Source organism: Akebia trifoliata, chromosome 2 (assembly GCF_017979445.1).
Source record: "Akebia trifoliata isolate Shusen 1 chromosome 2, ASM1797944v1, whole genome shotgun sequence".
Classification (NCBI taxonomy): Eukaryota; Viridiplantae; Streptophyta; class Magnoliopsida; order Ranunculales; family Lardizabalaceae; genus Akebia; species Akebia trifoliata.
In genome coordinates, this window is record NC_141376.1 from 8264691 (window position 1) to 8281956 (window position 17266).

Consider the following 17266-nt stretch of genomic DNA (forward strand, 5'->3'; position numbering starts at 1 on the left):
CCATTTATTGGTCTATAATAGTCTACATATTCCCCCCTCATGACCCAACAGAAGGTATCAATGCCCACCAAGTGTTGCCAGGACCACTGCTTTTACCAAAAAAACAATTTGTAAAACCCTGAGCACGTTTTTGCACACAAATGCAATACTTATTTATGGTTCTTTACTCTGAATGTAGACAATTCAAAAATAACCTTTAAAATGGTGAAAGCATCTAATTCATCAATTAACTGATGGATTTAATCATTTTCTTGCATGATCAAGAGAATCCCTTTAATAATATACAGTTATAGATGGAGGGGCATTTAAGCAACGAAAAGAACACAACGACTTGAGTGGGAGAATCGAATAAAAGGTCCCAAATGGTTTAAATAAAGATAAAACTAGGCAAACGAGACTAGTGATCAGTAATTAGTACATGAAGGTGGGTTTGAACCATGGCAAGAATATCAACAGACTTTTAACCAACTTTGTATGTGGGCACCTTTAACTTTTAAGAGGAACCCTTTTTTATAGACATCAAATAGATTCCAATAGTCTTACCAATGGACATTGTTTTCGTCAAAATGGGTAGTGAGATTGATTCAATGGAAGACTGGGGGATATAATTGGTAATACCAGCTGGATAACACACCCCCTTTACTACTGTCGCTCCTTACGAGTTTTTTGTCTGCTAGGCAAGCAAGATAGTTCTCAATGTGAAAGTGGGTTCAATGAGCTTTGAACCAAGGTTGTGGGATCAACTCTCCATGTGCCTTTACCAACTTGGCTAAGTTGACCCCTTCGTCACTCCTTACGAGTTAAATACACTCCCAACCCATGAAAGAATAACTAGTTTTGGTAACAAGGTGTGTCATAGCGAAGGTGAGGAGCAATGCGACCAATCTGTGGACATGAGTGGGACAAATGGATGAAGAAATAAAAGAAAACCAATTCAAATTAAGATCAGTTGCTTGGGCCTGCAAAAATTAAAAAAGAACAGGATAAATTCGGTCCAAGCAAATTATGAACAAGTCAATGAACAATTTTTGTTTTTTGGGAAGAGTCATAGTGCCCACCCTGAAATCCAAACATTATAGACGCACCGAAACAATATAAAAATATGCCTACAGCAATAAATAGCAAATAATAATAATAATAAGATAATATTTCGATTTTGTTTATGGATCCAAATAAAACATAAGGTTACATACAAGGTGTCTAGAAAACTTGGCATAACAGTCACCAAAAGCTATACATGAATTACCACTGACCTTTAAATTAGGGGTCATCCACGTTCCCAAGGTTATTGTGAGAACAGAGGTTTTCTACAACTACAATCCAATCTTTTAAAACCTTACCAACACCATCTCTATTAAGGGCAGTCTCCAACCAATACTTTAATTGATCTACATTGTTGTTACAAAACTATGTGCCCTACCATATGGAGAAACTTCCTTGACAATAGTGAAGGGTAAGACAAACAGCATCCTCTGTATCACGTGGCAATCGGAAGAAGTTGACAGTGGAGCTTGCATTTTCAGGCACGATCCTCGCTGATGTGATTTGGGACCTCTACTTGGTTGTCCAGTGGCATATATTGTGCCATTATAGCTCTGATCTCTGAGTCCATGTACGACTGAAATTGCAACCAAAAAGATCATTAATAATCTCTGGCATGCAACAAGACTTGAATCCACATATCTATTCCTAGGTAAAACATCTAAGAATAATCTTAGAAGGGAAAAAAGAAATATACTGCACGGAACTTACTCTTATTTGATATTTGTACACGAGATATGCTCCACCAGCAGCCATAGCCAAGCCTATCAAAATTACCCAAACAGCTGTCCATGCTGACTTTGCTTCTCTTGCTGTCTTACCTGAAGATGACAATCAAGAGGACATCAGAAAAAGCAGTTTATGTATGTGCGTCGAAAGCTTGGGATAGCTCACTCACTTATGCAAGTGTCGTGGTCCTTCATGTACAAGAGGTCTCCACTACAAGTACACTCATAGCTACCCCATGTATTCTTGCAGCTGCATTCAGGGCACTGACAAGCTTTCTTTTCTTTGCATTCATCAATATCTATTAGCGAACAGGAAAAAAATACAATTCAATTAGCATTTGTAGACATGTTTGTAGCATCTTCACTTCATACTTTAGGTGAAACTAGGATGACTCGATCTGGCCGATCCACTCAATACTCCATAACATTTTTTCTTGTTAGTTAATTCCTAATTGATATAAAAACAATTTGTAGCCACTCAACACAGAGCATCTTTGAATTTCTTTTTTATTTATATAGTAAACAAGAATTTTCTGACGTAAGCTTATAACAGAAGAGACTAGAAAAGTGGAAATCTTTTACCTTCACATTTTTTGACACCGTCACCTTTGAATCCTGGAGGACACTGACATTTACTGCCCCCAATATCCTGTTGAAGGCAAAATATGAGAATTTACATCCAGGTACATCTATTTTTTTAAGTAAAATGCTTTTGACAAGAATTCAATGGGAAATAAATAGTGAAAAAATCACCAACCACGCAAGCAGAAAACATGTGCCCATCTCGAGTTTCCTGCCAACAACCTCCATTATTTATCTTGCATCGTCCAGGCCCACTTGCTGCAAGGAGAAAATTGCTTTGAGGGAGAAGTGTACTTCACAATCCGGAGAAGTTTGAAAGCAAATACACATCCATATATACACATAATAGAGCATTTTACTCAATAACATATCTTTAAAAGAATAGCATATGAAATTCCAATATGTAACCTCTTTTGTACAATTAAATGCCCATACAAATAATAACACCAAGTAGAGATCCATGCAAGCTTGACACTATTGGATCAACTCAGACCTTGCAAAAATAATACTTCATTCTCCATAAGAGTCATTATAAGCTGCACAGGCAGGATCCCTATGTCACATGTGCCCATCAGACACTAACCTAAGACCTGCCTCCTTTCTTCATGTGCTCAGTTTTCTTGTATGTATAATAAGTACATTCTCAATATATATAGATAACTAGAGTTTGCCTGTGCCGTTGGGGTTTAGGGGGTGAAAGAGGAAAAACAATAAATTTAGAAGGGTATTCTTTGGAAAGGGCAAAAGCAATATAGAAAGTTGTGGGTTTTTTTTTTTTGAAAAGGAGTAGAAGAGAAAAGACAATACAGTTGGGGGTATTCTTGGGAAGGGGAAGAAGAGAGAATACAAAGGAGGAGGGACTACCATCCTCGAGATACATTTTTATGGGAGTGAACTGGATTAGAAACCAAATCAATGGATGGATAGGCCCTTAGCTTCGAAGCAAGAGACTCGCCACACCACGGTTGTTCTTTTTTGGCACATCAGGGACTCATCCTCATAAGAAAGTGCACACGACCACTTTTCAATTTAAAGCCAGTTGGTGATGATCAAAGCTTTGAAGGGTGTCTTCTCAAACGTGCAAACAGCAGGCTTGAACCCCTATTAAGACCAGAAGTAGCTACTAATTACGCTAGACCAAATTTACAATACCAGCATTACTCCTCATCTTCTCCTATAGGACCGAACCTCTATTCCCAACTAGTGCTTTAGGAGGCTTAGCAACTCCCACTCCCTTTTAGAAACCTTCTACTGCCCAAACTCACGGACACCCATATTCAATGAAAAAATTCAACTATGACACAACCAGCTTTTTGAAAAATATTGCTATCTAGAACGTTAAAGGGAAGTAACTTGATTTATCTACAAATGTTGTGGGGATGCTTGGAAGAGAATATATGTTTTTGTCCCTGTAATATCGTTAGAATAGAGTATATGTGTTCCCTCACCCATATCTTGCTACGGGGATGGGAAAAGTGCATGTGCGCACAATCAAAGAAGGTAATTTTTTTAATTGTAAGAATTGTAAACTCAAATTTTTCCTTCTATTTCTGGTTTGCAATAGCTTTATTGTATTTACTTTCTTTGTTTTTATGATATATGTTATTTCTCAAATGTTTAATACGAACAAATCGTTCTCCCAAGTTATATTCCTTTGAAGCTCTAAAGAATATTAGTTTGTCAAAGAGCCAATCTATAGATTTTGGAAAGATTTCCAGGCATAGGTGCGCTAGAAAAGGGCTAAAAAACTGCAAATTTAAGTATGATATGATAGTGATATATCATTACTTCCAGGTGCATACAAAGTTTTTTTTTCAAGGGTGCTTAAATCTTGTGCAAAAGAAAGAGGGTAAATGGAAATTTACCCTCACAGGTGTTGTAACCATCTCCCTTAAACTGCACACCTTGCACCAGGGGACACTCGCACACTCTACCACGAAACGTATCCTGAGTAGAAATTGCAACCATCAAGAAGAAAAGAAATAAATATGCAAAATGTTACGTCAAGTGGGATTAATTGATACCTTGCAAGCAGTGACGTTCAACACCTTATTGCCAGCAACCACCATTATTATCCAAACACTCATTTGTCTCTATCTCTGCGAGGAAAAATAGCTCACTCAGAAATTCATGGTGCAATAAGCCCATTGCCAGACATAATTGTATACTTTAAAATATGCTCCAAAGTTATTATTGAAGCTCACCACCACTCAAGCAAACAGTTGGTTCGGTAGTTTCCTCAAAACCAGCACAAACAGCCTTCAAAACAGCACCTTTCTCTAACTTACCTGCAATTGAACATTTTAGAACTGGACGCATCCTCGATTTATTAGATTAAGAAATCCAAGTTTCCAAGACTAACCTCGATATTGTCGATTGTTAATAACAAGTGTAGGCAGGATAGTAACATCACCTCTGGATCCTTTTCCAACCTACATTGAAAGTGTGCTCATTATCCCATAGATTACACTATAGACACTACAAAAAAAATCCGTTTTGAAAGATTGCACATGGCAGTAAACTCACGTTACAAACGTATCATAGAAGCTAAAGAATTATTACACAGCGAAAATGCATAAATAAGAGAAACCTACTTGAGCATCTTGCTCTTCTTTAAGAACCGGATTGTCAGAGTCAGCATTTGGGTCTCCCATACATTTCTCGATATTTTTAATATCAAGCCCTGTCAAGGCGGAAAATATGCATTAGACATGTTTTAATATTGATAAATGATGTTCATAGAAACAAATCCCGCAAAAAATATAAACCTACCTAGCGATTTGATGATATTGTCGGCACAATCTTTATTGTATTTTTTCTGCTTCATGGGACATCTTATTTGAAAATCGGTCACAAAATCCCACCAGATCCAAGGCTTTTTGGTCTCATTTGCCACTCTAAAAACACATAATTGTCTTAGGTTTTCAATGACCACATCTTTCCCTTCATAACCTTGGCTAAAATCCTGTTCAGGATCAGGTGCACAATATCTTCCATGATTTATGCATTGAGACTTGCACTGTTTGCTCACAGTGAATGCCTGAGGACAGTACCAAGTTATATAATGTGGTGTGAACTGCGTATAACCTCCTCGCTCAAGTATCTGTGCTGCACCTTTAAAATCCTTTACGAACCCCATCAACATGTCACATTTGGGTCCGCATTCATCATTGCTATTGGTCCACAATTCATACTCCACGCGTTCATCTGGGTGTGGAACAGCTTCTCTCCAATCAAGGTTCAAATTTACCATATCCCCACCACTGATTGCCTTCTTTATTTTTTCACCAAAATCTTTATCAATAAGTGCAGATGGTATTGTTATGTTCTCAATATACTTTGTTGATGCCTCATCCTCTTGAGGTGAGTCCATTGTTATCAAAGGTTCCTCAATGTTATCTGCGACAAGAACTGCAGAAGCTCCTGCCTTCTGAGCCTGCCAGACCTTCAAAGCGAAATAGCAATCTGTAGAGGAATATGCAGTATTAAAATCCATTAATACTGGTTTTCGTTTCAGTTAAAGTCCAATATTACAAGCGGCAGAATGCAATACAACCCAACAACAAAAATGTTTAGGAAAAGAATAAGATGATGATTCACATGAGAGAATTTAAAAGGAAGATGAAACCATAGTCACCAAGTTGGGGTTCAGGAATAAGTTGGCAAGGGAAAAATTCGGAAAAATTAGGAAACATCGGAAAAAGTCGGGAAAAAACCGAGCTAGGTTAGGGCCATGTTATCGTTCCTACTATTAAATCATCAAATTCCATATTAAATTAGAATTATACATCAAGAATTCCCATGTTAATATCATTTATGCAACCATCCACAACAAGTAACCATAGATTAAATTCAAAATATAAAAAAGCCCACAATCATGTGTCCAAATTAGGATTCACTAACACATCAAAAACATCAAATCAATGTCACTCTCATTTGCATACTCACTATTTTACACATTGTTCGTGATTTAATCGTGAAGTCCTTGATTTAATCACGAAGTTCATATAATTCACGTATTATTGGAAAAGTCGTGATTAAATCAATGAAGGAAAAATTCACAATTTAATCTCGACTTTTTCAATAAGTCGGAGACTTTGGTGACTATGGATGAAACAACAAATGATATTTACACACTCACGACACAGCTGAAAAACTGTATCAATTGATTTTCATCAAAATTGACATCTACAAAATATACACATTTTCCCTTTTGTGCCACAACAACAAATCTACCAAATGGCTCAGGATGGCAATCAATAGACTATCCTAGAGGAATACACCATTCCCGTATCTATGGGGTATATATTCAACAGAACAACAAAGCTCTAAGATAGTTCTTCAATCTTAAGGCATTTAGCTCAGAGGTTTCCTAACATAAACAAGAAAATTGTGTTATTCTAACTTAAAAAAATCATTCAAACTAGTAATACCTGATTTTCCCCCATGATATGTACAGTTAACGCTGCTCTTACACTTTATGTTGATGCAACCTGTGTTCCATTTATCCTTTTTCTCTTTCTTTCTCTTTTAATAGGGTGGAGGGGTGGGTGCATTGATTAGCATATTGCAGTCATTCCTTTTAGAGAATTGAACTTGGCAAAGATTATCACTTAAAATCAGACTTATTAATGATCAGAACTACAAACGGATAACGGAGACTCAACTAAGACTAGATGGCTTGAGATACAGTGTTCATTAAAAAGGGAAAGTTCACTCCACTTTTAGGGTTTTGAGTATTATTTGGACCAAATTTTTTTGTTGCTAATGCAATTCAACCAATATCTAGCAGATAAATTATAGTGATCAATTCGAATTTTATCAGTGACACCCACAGATTGCATGACTACACAATTTCTTCAAAAAATTCACAGCCAACATAGATTAAATAAACACGGGAACTTCTATTTTCATCATAGTTTTGCGACAAACATCAAATTCACCCCCGCCACCCGACCCCCAAAAAAAAATCCCAAAATGAAAATCACTGAAAATAATAATAAAAATCGGAACTTTCCAAATTAGAAGACAGAACAAGCGAGAACTCAAATACCTCCTCGATCGACCAAGACGAAAGTAGGGAGACCTCCAGGTTTGTTCTTAAACGAAATTCCGAACTCGTCGAAACCCTTGCAACCCTTCTGATTCTCCTTCGGATACACGACCGTCCCCGCCATGCTTCCTCCATACTGAGGGATACCGAAGTTCCCAATAGCGCTATCGTGAGTTCCTTTAATACTCTCTGGAGAAGTCACGCTTAAACTGTTCTTCTCCACCACAAATCTCGCCATAGCCAGAGATATAAAAGGAATCACAAACAACAGCAACAGCTCCACAAGAAACCCTAATGATCTCCCCATCTTCAAATTCAAGGAGTTTGATTGAGGGTTTTTCAGGAGATGGGTGTAAGATACGAAACTTCGAGATAATCAGATTGGGTTGGATTGTAATTTTTTAGTGTTTCGAATGCAGAATCGGAGAGAAGAGACAATGTGATTTGAAGGTGTTTGCTTGTCGGATGGGAATTCGGGAAGAATTGAGAAGAAACCTAAAAACAGAAGTAACAGAGATGATTGGATATCTCCTGTAATTTGGCTATCGTCATTAAAAATGTGCAGGTGATGATGGGTCCCATATTTGAGAGAAAGTAAATTAAAAATTAGATAGCTGCTATTGCCACACCAACCTTTGCTAACGCCACCTCAACTCTGTGCAATTCTTTGATGATTTACATGGGATTGATGTGGCATTAGCAAAAGTTGATATGGCACTAGCAACTCTATAAAATTATTCTTGGATAATAGGTGACGTAAACAAATATTAAATAGATAATCTAATTTTTATCATTTAATAATTTTTAATAGTTTTATATATTAAAATATTAATTAAAATAATGATTTTCTAACAAGAAAGTCTTTACTCGGTGAATACTCGGCTTAGGTGTAACGAACACATAGCCATAGATTTGTTCCTCGCGATACACAAATGAACATCTGTGTCGAAGGCAATGGGCATTCAGGTGAAGTTTTATAAGTCAATCGCAAAAGACTGCATTCAAGAGGGTTTGTCTGTCATTTGAATTATGGATATTATTCGAATTCAAGAATTAATATTCTGTCAGATATCCGATTTTAATTTGGATACAAATTATCTTTGGTGCACGCTATATACACCCATGTTTTAGTTGCAGACACCTGCTTACTGCATACACCCATTGTACTTTTGGGTGTATGCAACAAAATCTTGTTGGCTATTTTCATCTATCAATTTATTTTAAAACAAATAGTAACTTATCAAAATTTTCAATAATTTTTTATAAAAACATACAGAACATTTTCAAAAAGATTCGATAATAACTACTGATCTAAAAATGATAAATTTAATAAAAATATATTAAAAAATATGTTATCATACGATAGGTAGATGCCAAACACTTCTTTACATAAGGATCCTATGTGAAATAATGTATTTGGTATGTACCTACCGAAATAGTGTTGGTAAGTTTGGTCTCAACTTATCGAATGTATTGAAAATTTTCGTTTTATTTTTTATTTTTTTATGCAAACAATAAAAATAAAATCAAATTTTAACTTGGCTAATTTGCAAAATAATTTAAAAAAAAATTCCAAAAACAAAAGATGATGAAAATAAATTATAAAAACTCACTTTCACCCATCAAAATGTTTAATTATATCAAATAATGATTAAAAAAATTAGATTTTAATAAATAATGTCTACACAAATTGATCAAAACACTATCCTTTAACGAATATTTACAAAAAAATCTGTTGGTTACGTGAATTTGACTAAACTTTGATAAGATTTTTAGTTATGAATGTTTTGGCAGGATTTGATATACTTCATATTAGTGAAAGGGAAAATTTGTGTTTGTTTAGTGAGTGCTAGGTAGGTGTACGTAGTAAAACACAATAAAATCCAAAAGAGTATTTAGGTCATGGTTTTTAAACTCGTCTGAGACCAAGACATATCACCCAAGTTAACTTAGTATCAGAGTTGAACGAGACCAATTCACAAAATCATTTTTTGACCAAGATTTAGGACTCACGATCATTTTTTTTTATTTGTCTTATGAGATGTCTCAAACGTATCGGAAAACTCATCCGAAATGACTCGGCATCGGGCTTAGACGAGACGAGATGCGAAACCGAATTTAAAAACCATGATTTATGTACTTACATATTATTAACATTTAATGTTTAAGTGTGTGTATCGAGAAAAAAGTGGGTGTATATAGTAGTGGTGCAACTTAATTCGGATCAAACCGAAAATCGAATAATATAAATTTAAAATAAAATAGTAGATTTTATTTTAGAATTTTAGTCAAAACCCTAAACACTCTCTTTCGTTCTTTCCCTCTACTCCCTCTCTCGTCTCTTGCAGCGAACGTGCGGCTGCGGGCTCAACTCCGGTGGCCGGCGGTCATCCCTCTCTCTCTTTCGTCTCTTGCAATTGTGTGCGACAGTGCGACTGTGGGCTGCCTCTTAACTCGGCGGCCGGCGGTTCATCGCGCTCTCTCTCTCTCTCTCCATTACTTTTGGAAACAGCCCTATTAACAATCGCGGACATAGTAGAAGAACTAAAACCCTAGTTTATGTTCTTTGACTCTCTCTCGTCTCTTGCTCTCTGCGAACCGAGACGAACAGAAGAAGAAGAAGAAATTGGTACCCTTCTCTCTTCCCGCCATTGTAGAACTGTTGTTTCTCACCCTCTATGCATATTTACATATTCTTAAAGTTTTTGCGAACCTCAAAGGAGGTTTGATGCTCATTGAGCAAAAACATAGTTTTTTTTTTTTTTTTCGATTTTGTAGGGATTTGTTTTCCATTTTTTTAAAAATCCCCAATGAGCGAAGACCCCCAAGCGTGATTTGATAGTAGAGTTAAAAAAAATCTCTGTATCTGCATCTGTGTGTGCTTCTATGCTGCAATTTAAATTCCGCCCAGTCGTAATTTTTTTTTTTCAAAATAAATGATGGATTTTTATATTATTTTATGGATGAAAAATCCCACAGATTTATCTTATTGTCTCTCTTTTGCACCAGGACTGTAAAATCTCATATTGTATTAGGGTTTCATCAATGGCAATCCCTGCATCGACCTCTTGTTGGAGCAACATTGTTCAGAAACCGGCTCCTCCGAAACAGCAAGAAGGGGATGCAACTCGAGTCTTCGAGAGCTGTAGATCTAGCAAAGGAATTGCTGTTGCAATTGTTGATGCTAATGCTATAATTCAAGGTGGAGATAAGCTGACGAGTTTTGCCGATAAGTTTGTTTCTGTGAGCGAAGTAATTGAGGAGGTGAGAGACCCTGTTTCCCGACATAGGCTTGCGGTCTTGCCTTTTACTTTAGAGACTATGGAGCCTACTTCTGAAGCGCTAAAGAAAGGTGAATTTTTGGGAAGATTTACCTCAACGCCTCAATTTATTGTGATAGCATGTTATTATCACGGTTTTAAATCTCGTCCAAGATTGCGATGACTCGTCCAATATGTCTCGGTATTGTCCACCAATGAGACGGATAGACGAGTCAAACGTATCGGAAAACTCGTCCAAGAGGACTCGGTTTCATTCATGGCTAGATGAGACGTCAAAACAAGTTTTAAAACCATGGTTGTTATCAGTTTTACTTATCATTTAAATAAATAAATGTTATCTGTTTTATTATAACAAAATTTTTATTGAAAGGAGGACAAGGTATCCTAAGAGAAGAATAAAACAAGAGAGAAACTAAAGAAAGAAGAGAAACCCGAAATTACTAAGGAGGATCACTCTTTACACACAAGATCCCGCTTAAACAAAAGGGTCTTCAAAGAAAAAGCTTCTAAACTGTTTCAGTTGTTTACACCAATAAAAAAAGAGAGGGATTCTATTGTCACACCAACTTTTACTAATATCACACCAATCCATATGATTCAATTAAAACAATTAACTCCCATCTTGGTGTGCTATTTGTAAAAGATGGTGTGGCAATAGAAACTCTAAAAAAATTAGGTTCACAATGCAGAAAATGACTCTTCGAGTAGATTGTTCCTTTCCTTGAAAAACACGGTCATTCCTTTCTTTCCATAAGCCCCAACAAATGGTTGGGGGCATGGAGTTCCAAAGAATCCTCTCCCTTCCCATGAAAGCTTGTGGATTTCCAGCAATCTAAGTCCACTTTGACAGGACTATTAGAACAATGTATTGAATGATTGAGAATATAATCTATTGAATTGGTGGGATCTATTATCTTATTAGGTCAACTTCGGGCATAAGAGATTTCCTTGAGAGGGTTGTTTGACTTGGCCCCCACCCTATTGTGTGTGTATACTGAATGAGGAGGGATTGTCAGAAGGACAAATGTTTGGAATGTCCTTTTCATATGTTGCGACTGCTGACTAGAATGTCCTTTTCAGGGATGGCCCTCACATTGGTCACATGGATGATGCCTTCGTCTGTGTTACATCTGCATCTTACCATGTATTCCCTATGAATCTCAGAATATTTTTCTTCAAGTTTTTTGAAATAGAAAATTCCCTGCCTTCTTAGGCCATGTGGTCAAGGTCTGCTGGGCTGAAACTTGTCACATAGGGTGAAGGTGGGGTTGCAGTGATAAGAAATTAGGTCTGAAACTGGTCACATTGGGCGAAGTTGTGGTGGCAACCATATGAATAAGGCCTTCTTGAGAATCCATGCCTTGTTGATTATGCTGTGCTTTTTTTCTTTTATTTTTATAAGTTATTCTTTGATATGGATAGCTCTTATAATTTATCCTTGATTTTATTCGCCTTTTTATGATTTTTTTTTCCGGTTAATTTCTGATTGACATGAATCAAATAGTGATTTAACTGATTACTAGCTTAGACCCATATTTTAACCATGACATATATCAAGTTCACCTCTCTGGTTTTCTATGCAACAATAGTATGCCTTTTTGGCTTGGTGACACAATACAGGTACACATGCCAAGGCAGCTGTCCACTTGTTTCACCCTTTATTTTAATGTTCTTTTATATATATAATAGAAGTTTTTAATTGCAGGTCTGCGTTTGTTCCATCCTTCATGTGTAATTTATTGTGTAGTTAAATGCAACTATTGATTTTTACTGTGCTTAGCTCATATAAATCTTACTTCTATGAGTAAGTCATTGGATAGCTCTGTGGAATATGGTAATGTTTTCCTTTAAATTTCATATATTTCTTTAGATTAATGCTGGAGTGACCTCAGCGGGGGACACACGAGGGACACCTTGACGTGGTGGCACACATGCCCATAGATGTATTTTCTCTGAGATATGAGAAAAAGGCATCTACGGACATGCACGCGCCACCACTTCAAGGTGTCCCCCTCTGAGGTCACTCTAACATGACTCATTTCTTTATTTATTTTAGAAAGCATGTCTTATTTAAGTAAATGAAGTATATATTATCACATGTATGGCACATTAAAAAAGAAGAAGTGTACAGACATGTACATTTCAGGTTTCTTGAAGGTGTTGTGTCAGACACCATGAATATGTGTTGAATAGTGACAGTTGTGCCTGCCATTGTTACATTGCTTATTTTCCATATCCTTGGAAGATAAGAAAGTGATTTTATTAATTATGCTATTGCCAATTTGCAATCTGCCACGCCTGTATATCTTACTTTCTTTTCTTCTCTTTCTTCCTTGATTGCACTGGATAAACAAATTCTGTATTCATTGGTAGCATAGTTGCTCATGTTTTTCCACTTCTTTACTTGGCAGTTATCAACTTCGCAAGGCAAACTGGAGATTTACAGACCCTCTCAGATGTCGATCTCAAACTTATTGCATTGACTTATACGTTGGAAGCTCAGGTCCATGGGACTAAACATATCAGGGACAACCCTCCCCCAATCCATATGGTTAATGTGAAAAGGCTATCTGAGAAGGAGATGCCTGGGTGGGGCTCCAATGTGCCTAATCTAGAAGAATGGGAAGCTTTAGAGCATGCAGTAGAGGTGGGCTCAAACTCTGATTCGAGAATCCTCCCTCTGAAAGACCTTAACATGAATATTCCCATAGATAATCATACATCTGAAGATGGTTTAACAGAAAATGGTGGTGAAGCTCGTGCTGAGGATCAAGAGCGGAAGCCTAGAAGATTTATACCTAAAAAGAAAGAGATAAACATTGAAGGGAAGATGGTTGCAGATGGGATTGATGCTTCTCAGGGACAAGTTGATGATAGTGCTAGTGATTGGTTGCCTGCTGTCAGTCGGAGTACTCACAGACGATTTCTTAGAAGAAGAGCCAGACGTGAATTATCGGAGGCATCATCTGAGAAAGATGACTGCCCAGATGTAGAGACAAATATGGAAGATAATGTTGTTGAGGAAACTGGATGCCATGAGAGTTCTGAGGTAACACAAGTTGTAAATGAGATTTCTGAAGCGGACGAAACCATGGAAGAGAAAAATTGTGATGGCGATCTTTCATCTATTCTAAAGCTTATGAGACTTGAAGCAGATTCATCCGATGTTCTGCAAAAAGAGAAGGAGCTGAGCATGACTGGTGAAGGGGTGGATGAGTGCAATTATATGGAAATGGAAGATAGCTCTAACAATGCGGATATTTCAGTTGGAGATGCTATTGAGATGAGTAATGAAGGAATTGATCACCCAGAGATTTTAAGTCAGACAAACGAGAGTGCTGGTGAATTATTTGTGGATGACAATTCTAGTGAACAGAGTTGGATGTTACGATCCTTGTCCGACTCCAGTGTGGCCTGTGTGACGAGTGACTATGCAATGCAAAATGTTATTTTGCAGATGGGTCTACGTCTTCTGGCTCCCGGAGGGATGCAGATTCGCCAGTTGCACAGGTATATATTTTCTGCATGTATTTTTTGTCTTTTGGTTGTTGAGAACCTGAGGTTTAGTTTGATTTTCTTCTTATGGTTGCATTCATGCGTTTTGGAGTTGGTGATGCTTTGTACGTGTCACTGAAGTGTTGCCCTCCATATATATAGTAGAGTTTGCCCGTGCCTAGGGTGAAAGAGGAAAAAACAATAAATTTAGAAGGATGTTGTTATTAGAAAAGGGGAGAAGAGGAAAAGCAATTTAGAAAGTTGTAGGGGTGTTTTTGGAAAGGGGTACAAAAGAAAAGACAATAAATTGGGGTTTTTTTTGGAAAGCTGAAAGAGAGAAGTCAAAGGAGGAGGGACATCAGTTCTCGAGATATGTTGTTTATGGGTTATAAAACTTGAGACAAAGGAGTGGGGTCCACCGTTATGTTTTATTATATATATATTTATATACATAGTGCATCATATTAATCAGAGGTGAATTCATGATATTTAAGGGCTTTTATCTGTGGGTGAGGGCATCTAGTGTTGAATTTCTTGGATATTGTTAAAAGGGATGCTTTTCCTTATTTTGGAAACATCTTTTTGTTCAGGTGGATACTGAAATGTCATGCCTGCAATAAGGTGACTGCTGAGATTGGGAGGATATTCTGTCCAAAATGTGGAAATGGTGGAACTTTACGCAAAGTTGCAGTTACAGTTGGTGAGAATGGCATTGTTCTAGCTGCTCGTCGGCCGCGCATCACCCTTCGAGGCACAAAGGTAAGACATCTTATAGCTCCACTGTTATATGATTTTACTGTGCCAGTTCAATGTGCACTGTTGTATTTTAGACTAAATTGAGAGTATTGGTTCACAAAAAGATGAATGATGACACACAAATATCATTCTGATTCCTAACAGCTGGAATCTAGGTGCCATGGTATTAGAACATCAACAAGGCTATGACACACCATCCTCCAAGCTAATATTTTCTTCATTCTATTCTCAGAAGATTGCTCGAATCAGGATTTTGCACTCTCTGTTTTCCTTCAACATTTTCTCATATGCCAGATTCAGAACACCTTTAAATTGGTCATGCAGTATCATAATTTGTACTTAACTACTCATGCCACATATTTTATAGGGATCGTTCATGAATTCAATGATAAATTGAATTGTTGGTGTATTTTTTTGTTTTTTAGGACCTTTTAGATGGTAGAGTGGCTTGACTTAAACTCATATCAAGAGAGTATCCTACATGTGCTAGGAACGCAGCTCTGATCCAACAACTTGTTTGTGGTGTTTTGGTGGGTGTTGGGGAGTTGCTTCTATTTTCATCTCTTGAACTGTTATGTTGTGCTCATGCATCATGCAAGAATGCTGGTAACCATATGTTATTTATCAATCTTGAGTGGTTGGATGGTCTTATTTCAATTGTATTGTAGTCTGTTTTATCACATAATGCTCAATCATTTTATCTGCAATCAGCAATAGTTCCTCCCTTTAACATCCCTTACAAATTTTTTGATCTTCAAGCTTCCATGATTGACATCTTGAACTTTTTTATTATTATTAATTGGTGCATTATGGCTTGGCTGGTGGTTATTTAATTTCAATGTATTGATAGTTGATCTAGACAAATATACTGATACTTTGCCTTGCACAGTATTCACTGCCCTTACCTCAAGGTGGGAGAGATGCAATCACAAAAAATGTCATTTTACGCGAAGATCAACTTCCACACAAACTCCTGTACCCCAAGACAAAGAAGAAAGCGACTAAACAGGTTAGAGTTTCATCCTTGGGTAGTTACGATTTTCTTCTTTTCTGATTCTCACCAACTTTACATGAATCACTTACCTATCTTTCAATTAGATTTAACTTGTGATTCTCTTGTTTCAGGGAGACGACATTTTCATTTCAGACGATGTCTTTTGCCACAGTTCCGATAAAAGATCTCCATTGAAGCCTCCCATAAGAAAAGCATTAGCAGTTTTCAGTGGAAAAAGAAACCCTAACGATAATCATTTCTCTCGTTCTAAGCATTAGAGTGTTTTTTTTGTAGAAGCCTTGGCTTATGAGTTACTAGTGAATTTTGACCTGTAGTTTTTGAGAAGCTGGGTGTTAAAGCTTGTAGCATCACATGGACAGTGCACATGTGATTAACATATTACAATATATTGAGTGTCAATGATTTAAAGTAATTTGGTTTTCCAATTGCTTCAAAAAATGGAGATGACAGTGCCCTGTCCTTGGAACAGCTATAGTTTCAACTTTTCCGAGGAAGTAATTAGGGAAAGTTCACCAGATGCAAAAATTCGTCTACCTTGGGAAATGCATCTCAAGTGGTAGCATTACTTGAAAGCTCTTCTTGGCACATGGGATCTTGTGATCCGAGGTTATAAGAAGGGGCACTGCACTGTAAAATCGAAACATTATCAACATTGGGATCTGCTTCATGTTGCATTGGGAACCATGTAATCCCTAGAAGTGCGAAGGGGCAAGATGACAGTTCCCTATCAACTAAGGGAATGTGGCCTACATAAAAGGTATCTTACCTAATTTGACCACACCAACGTAAATTCCACAATGAGGGATTCCAATCAATAACTTTCGCAAGGGTATGGCACGACCAACCCCCCCTCCCTCCTCTCCTCTTCCATCACTGCACTGATCAAACTTGATAATTGTGTTACTATGTGGCATGGCACGTGGACCATTACTGCACCAAGCAGTTGCAAAATTGAATATGGAGATTAGTTATGAAGTTAATACATGGGCAGATATGCCACCTCAAATAATAGTGGCATAGATGGTTATGAATTTGGATATAGTCATCCAAATTCGTAATTGCCAACCTTGCATAATTAAAGAAGGGAATTCTGAATTTGATTCTAGCTATCGATTAATTTGTTGTACAACTTGTTCTCTCCTAACTTGATCATCAGAATCCCTTTTGCAAGCACCACATTGGTGTTCCCAATGGAGGTACCTTACATTAAAAGACGATTGGAGCTAACTCTTTTTTTTATTATCTAAGAAGATGATCGACTACTAGACTCATCGGAGAAGGCAATTTTAATTGTTGTATAACATATCTCGAGGAG

General features: G+C 37.1%; 2 protein-coding genes across 3 annotated transcripts; one reads left to right on the forward strand and one right to left on the reverse strand.

The window, feature by feature from the left end:
- Positions 1 to 1119: 1119 nt before the first annotated feature.
- Positions 1120 to 7961, reverse strand: LOC147409309 (vacuolar-sorting receptor 3-like). Of its 2 annotated transcripts, XM_086427497.1 has the most exons (8): positions 7405 to 7961; positions 5124 to 5816; positions 4946 to 5034; positions 4714 to 4783; positions 4556 to 4639; positions 4376 to 4450; positions 4217 to 4298; positions 2552 to 2609 (listed from the first exon to the last, which is right to left on the reverse strand). In XM_086427497.1, the coding sequence occupies exons 1-6, from the start codon at positions 7709 to 7711 to the stop codon at positions 4401 to 4403; spliced, it is 1293 nt and encodes a 430-aa protein (XP_086283623.1). In that variant the 5' UTR covers positions 7712 to 7961; the 3' UTR covers positions 2552 to 2609; positions 4217 to 4298; positions 4376 to 4400. The 2 variants fall into 2 exon arrangements, with proteins under 2 accessions (XP_086283613.1, XP_086283623.1); XM_086427487.1 differs by lacking the exons at positions 4376 to 4450; positions 4556 to 4639; positions 4714 to 4783; ... (1 more) ...; positions 5124 to 5816; positions 7405 to 7961 and adding exons at positions 1120 to 1618; positions 1753 to 1862; positions 1940 to 2068; positions 2352 to 2418 and having other exon boundaries at positions 2527 to 2609.
- Positions 7962 to 9689: 1728 nt separating this feature from the next.
- Positions 9690 to 16363, forward strand: LOC147409310 (RNA-binding NOB1-like protein). The gene is made up of 6 exons (XM_086427507.1): positions 9690 to 10033; positions 10414 to 10756; positions 13097 to 14195; positions 14771 to 14939; positions 15826 to 15945; positions 16062 to 16363. The coding sequence occupies exons 2-6, from the start codon at positions 10450 to 10452 to the stop codon at positions 16206 to 16208; spliced, it is 1842 nt and encodes a 613-aa protein (XP_086283633.1). The 5' UTR covers positions 9690 to 10033; positions 10414 to 10449; the 3' UTR covers positions 16209 to 16363.
- Positions 16364 to 17266: the final 903 nt, after the last annotated feature.

What these genes read in the sequence shown, in the direction of transcription:
- LOC147409309 (XM_086427497.1), bottom strand. Translation starts at nt 7,711, where the DNA reads ATGGGGAGATCATTAGGGTTTCTTGTGGAGCTGTTGCTGTTGTTTGTG. An exon ending in CGTCTTGGTCGATCGAGGAG is followed by an intron (nt 5,817 to 7,404) that starts GTATTTGAGTTC and finishes ATTCCTCTACAG; the next exon opens with ATTGCTATTTCGCTTTGAAG. An exon ending in AAGAAGAGCAAGATGCTCAA is followed by an intron (nt 4,784 to 4,945) that starts GTAGGTTTCTCT and finishes CTTTCAATGTAG; the next exon opens with GTTGGAAAAGGATCCAGAGG.
- LOC147409310 (XM_086427507.1), top strand. Translation starts at nt 10,450, where the DNA reads ATGGCAATCCCTGCATCGACCTCTTGTTGGAGCAACATTGTTCAGAAA. An exon ending in TTCTGAAGCGCTAAAGAAAG is followed by an intron (nt 10,757 to 13,096) that starts GTGAATTTTTGG and finishes TTTACTTGGCAG; the next exon opens with TTATCAACTTCGCAAGGCAA. An exon ending in TCACCCTTCGAGGCACAAAG is followed by an intron (nt 14,940 to 15,825) that starts GTAAGACATCTT and finishes TGCCTTGCACAG; the next exon opens with TATTCACTGCCCTTACCTCA.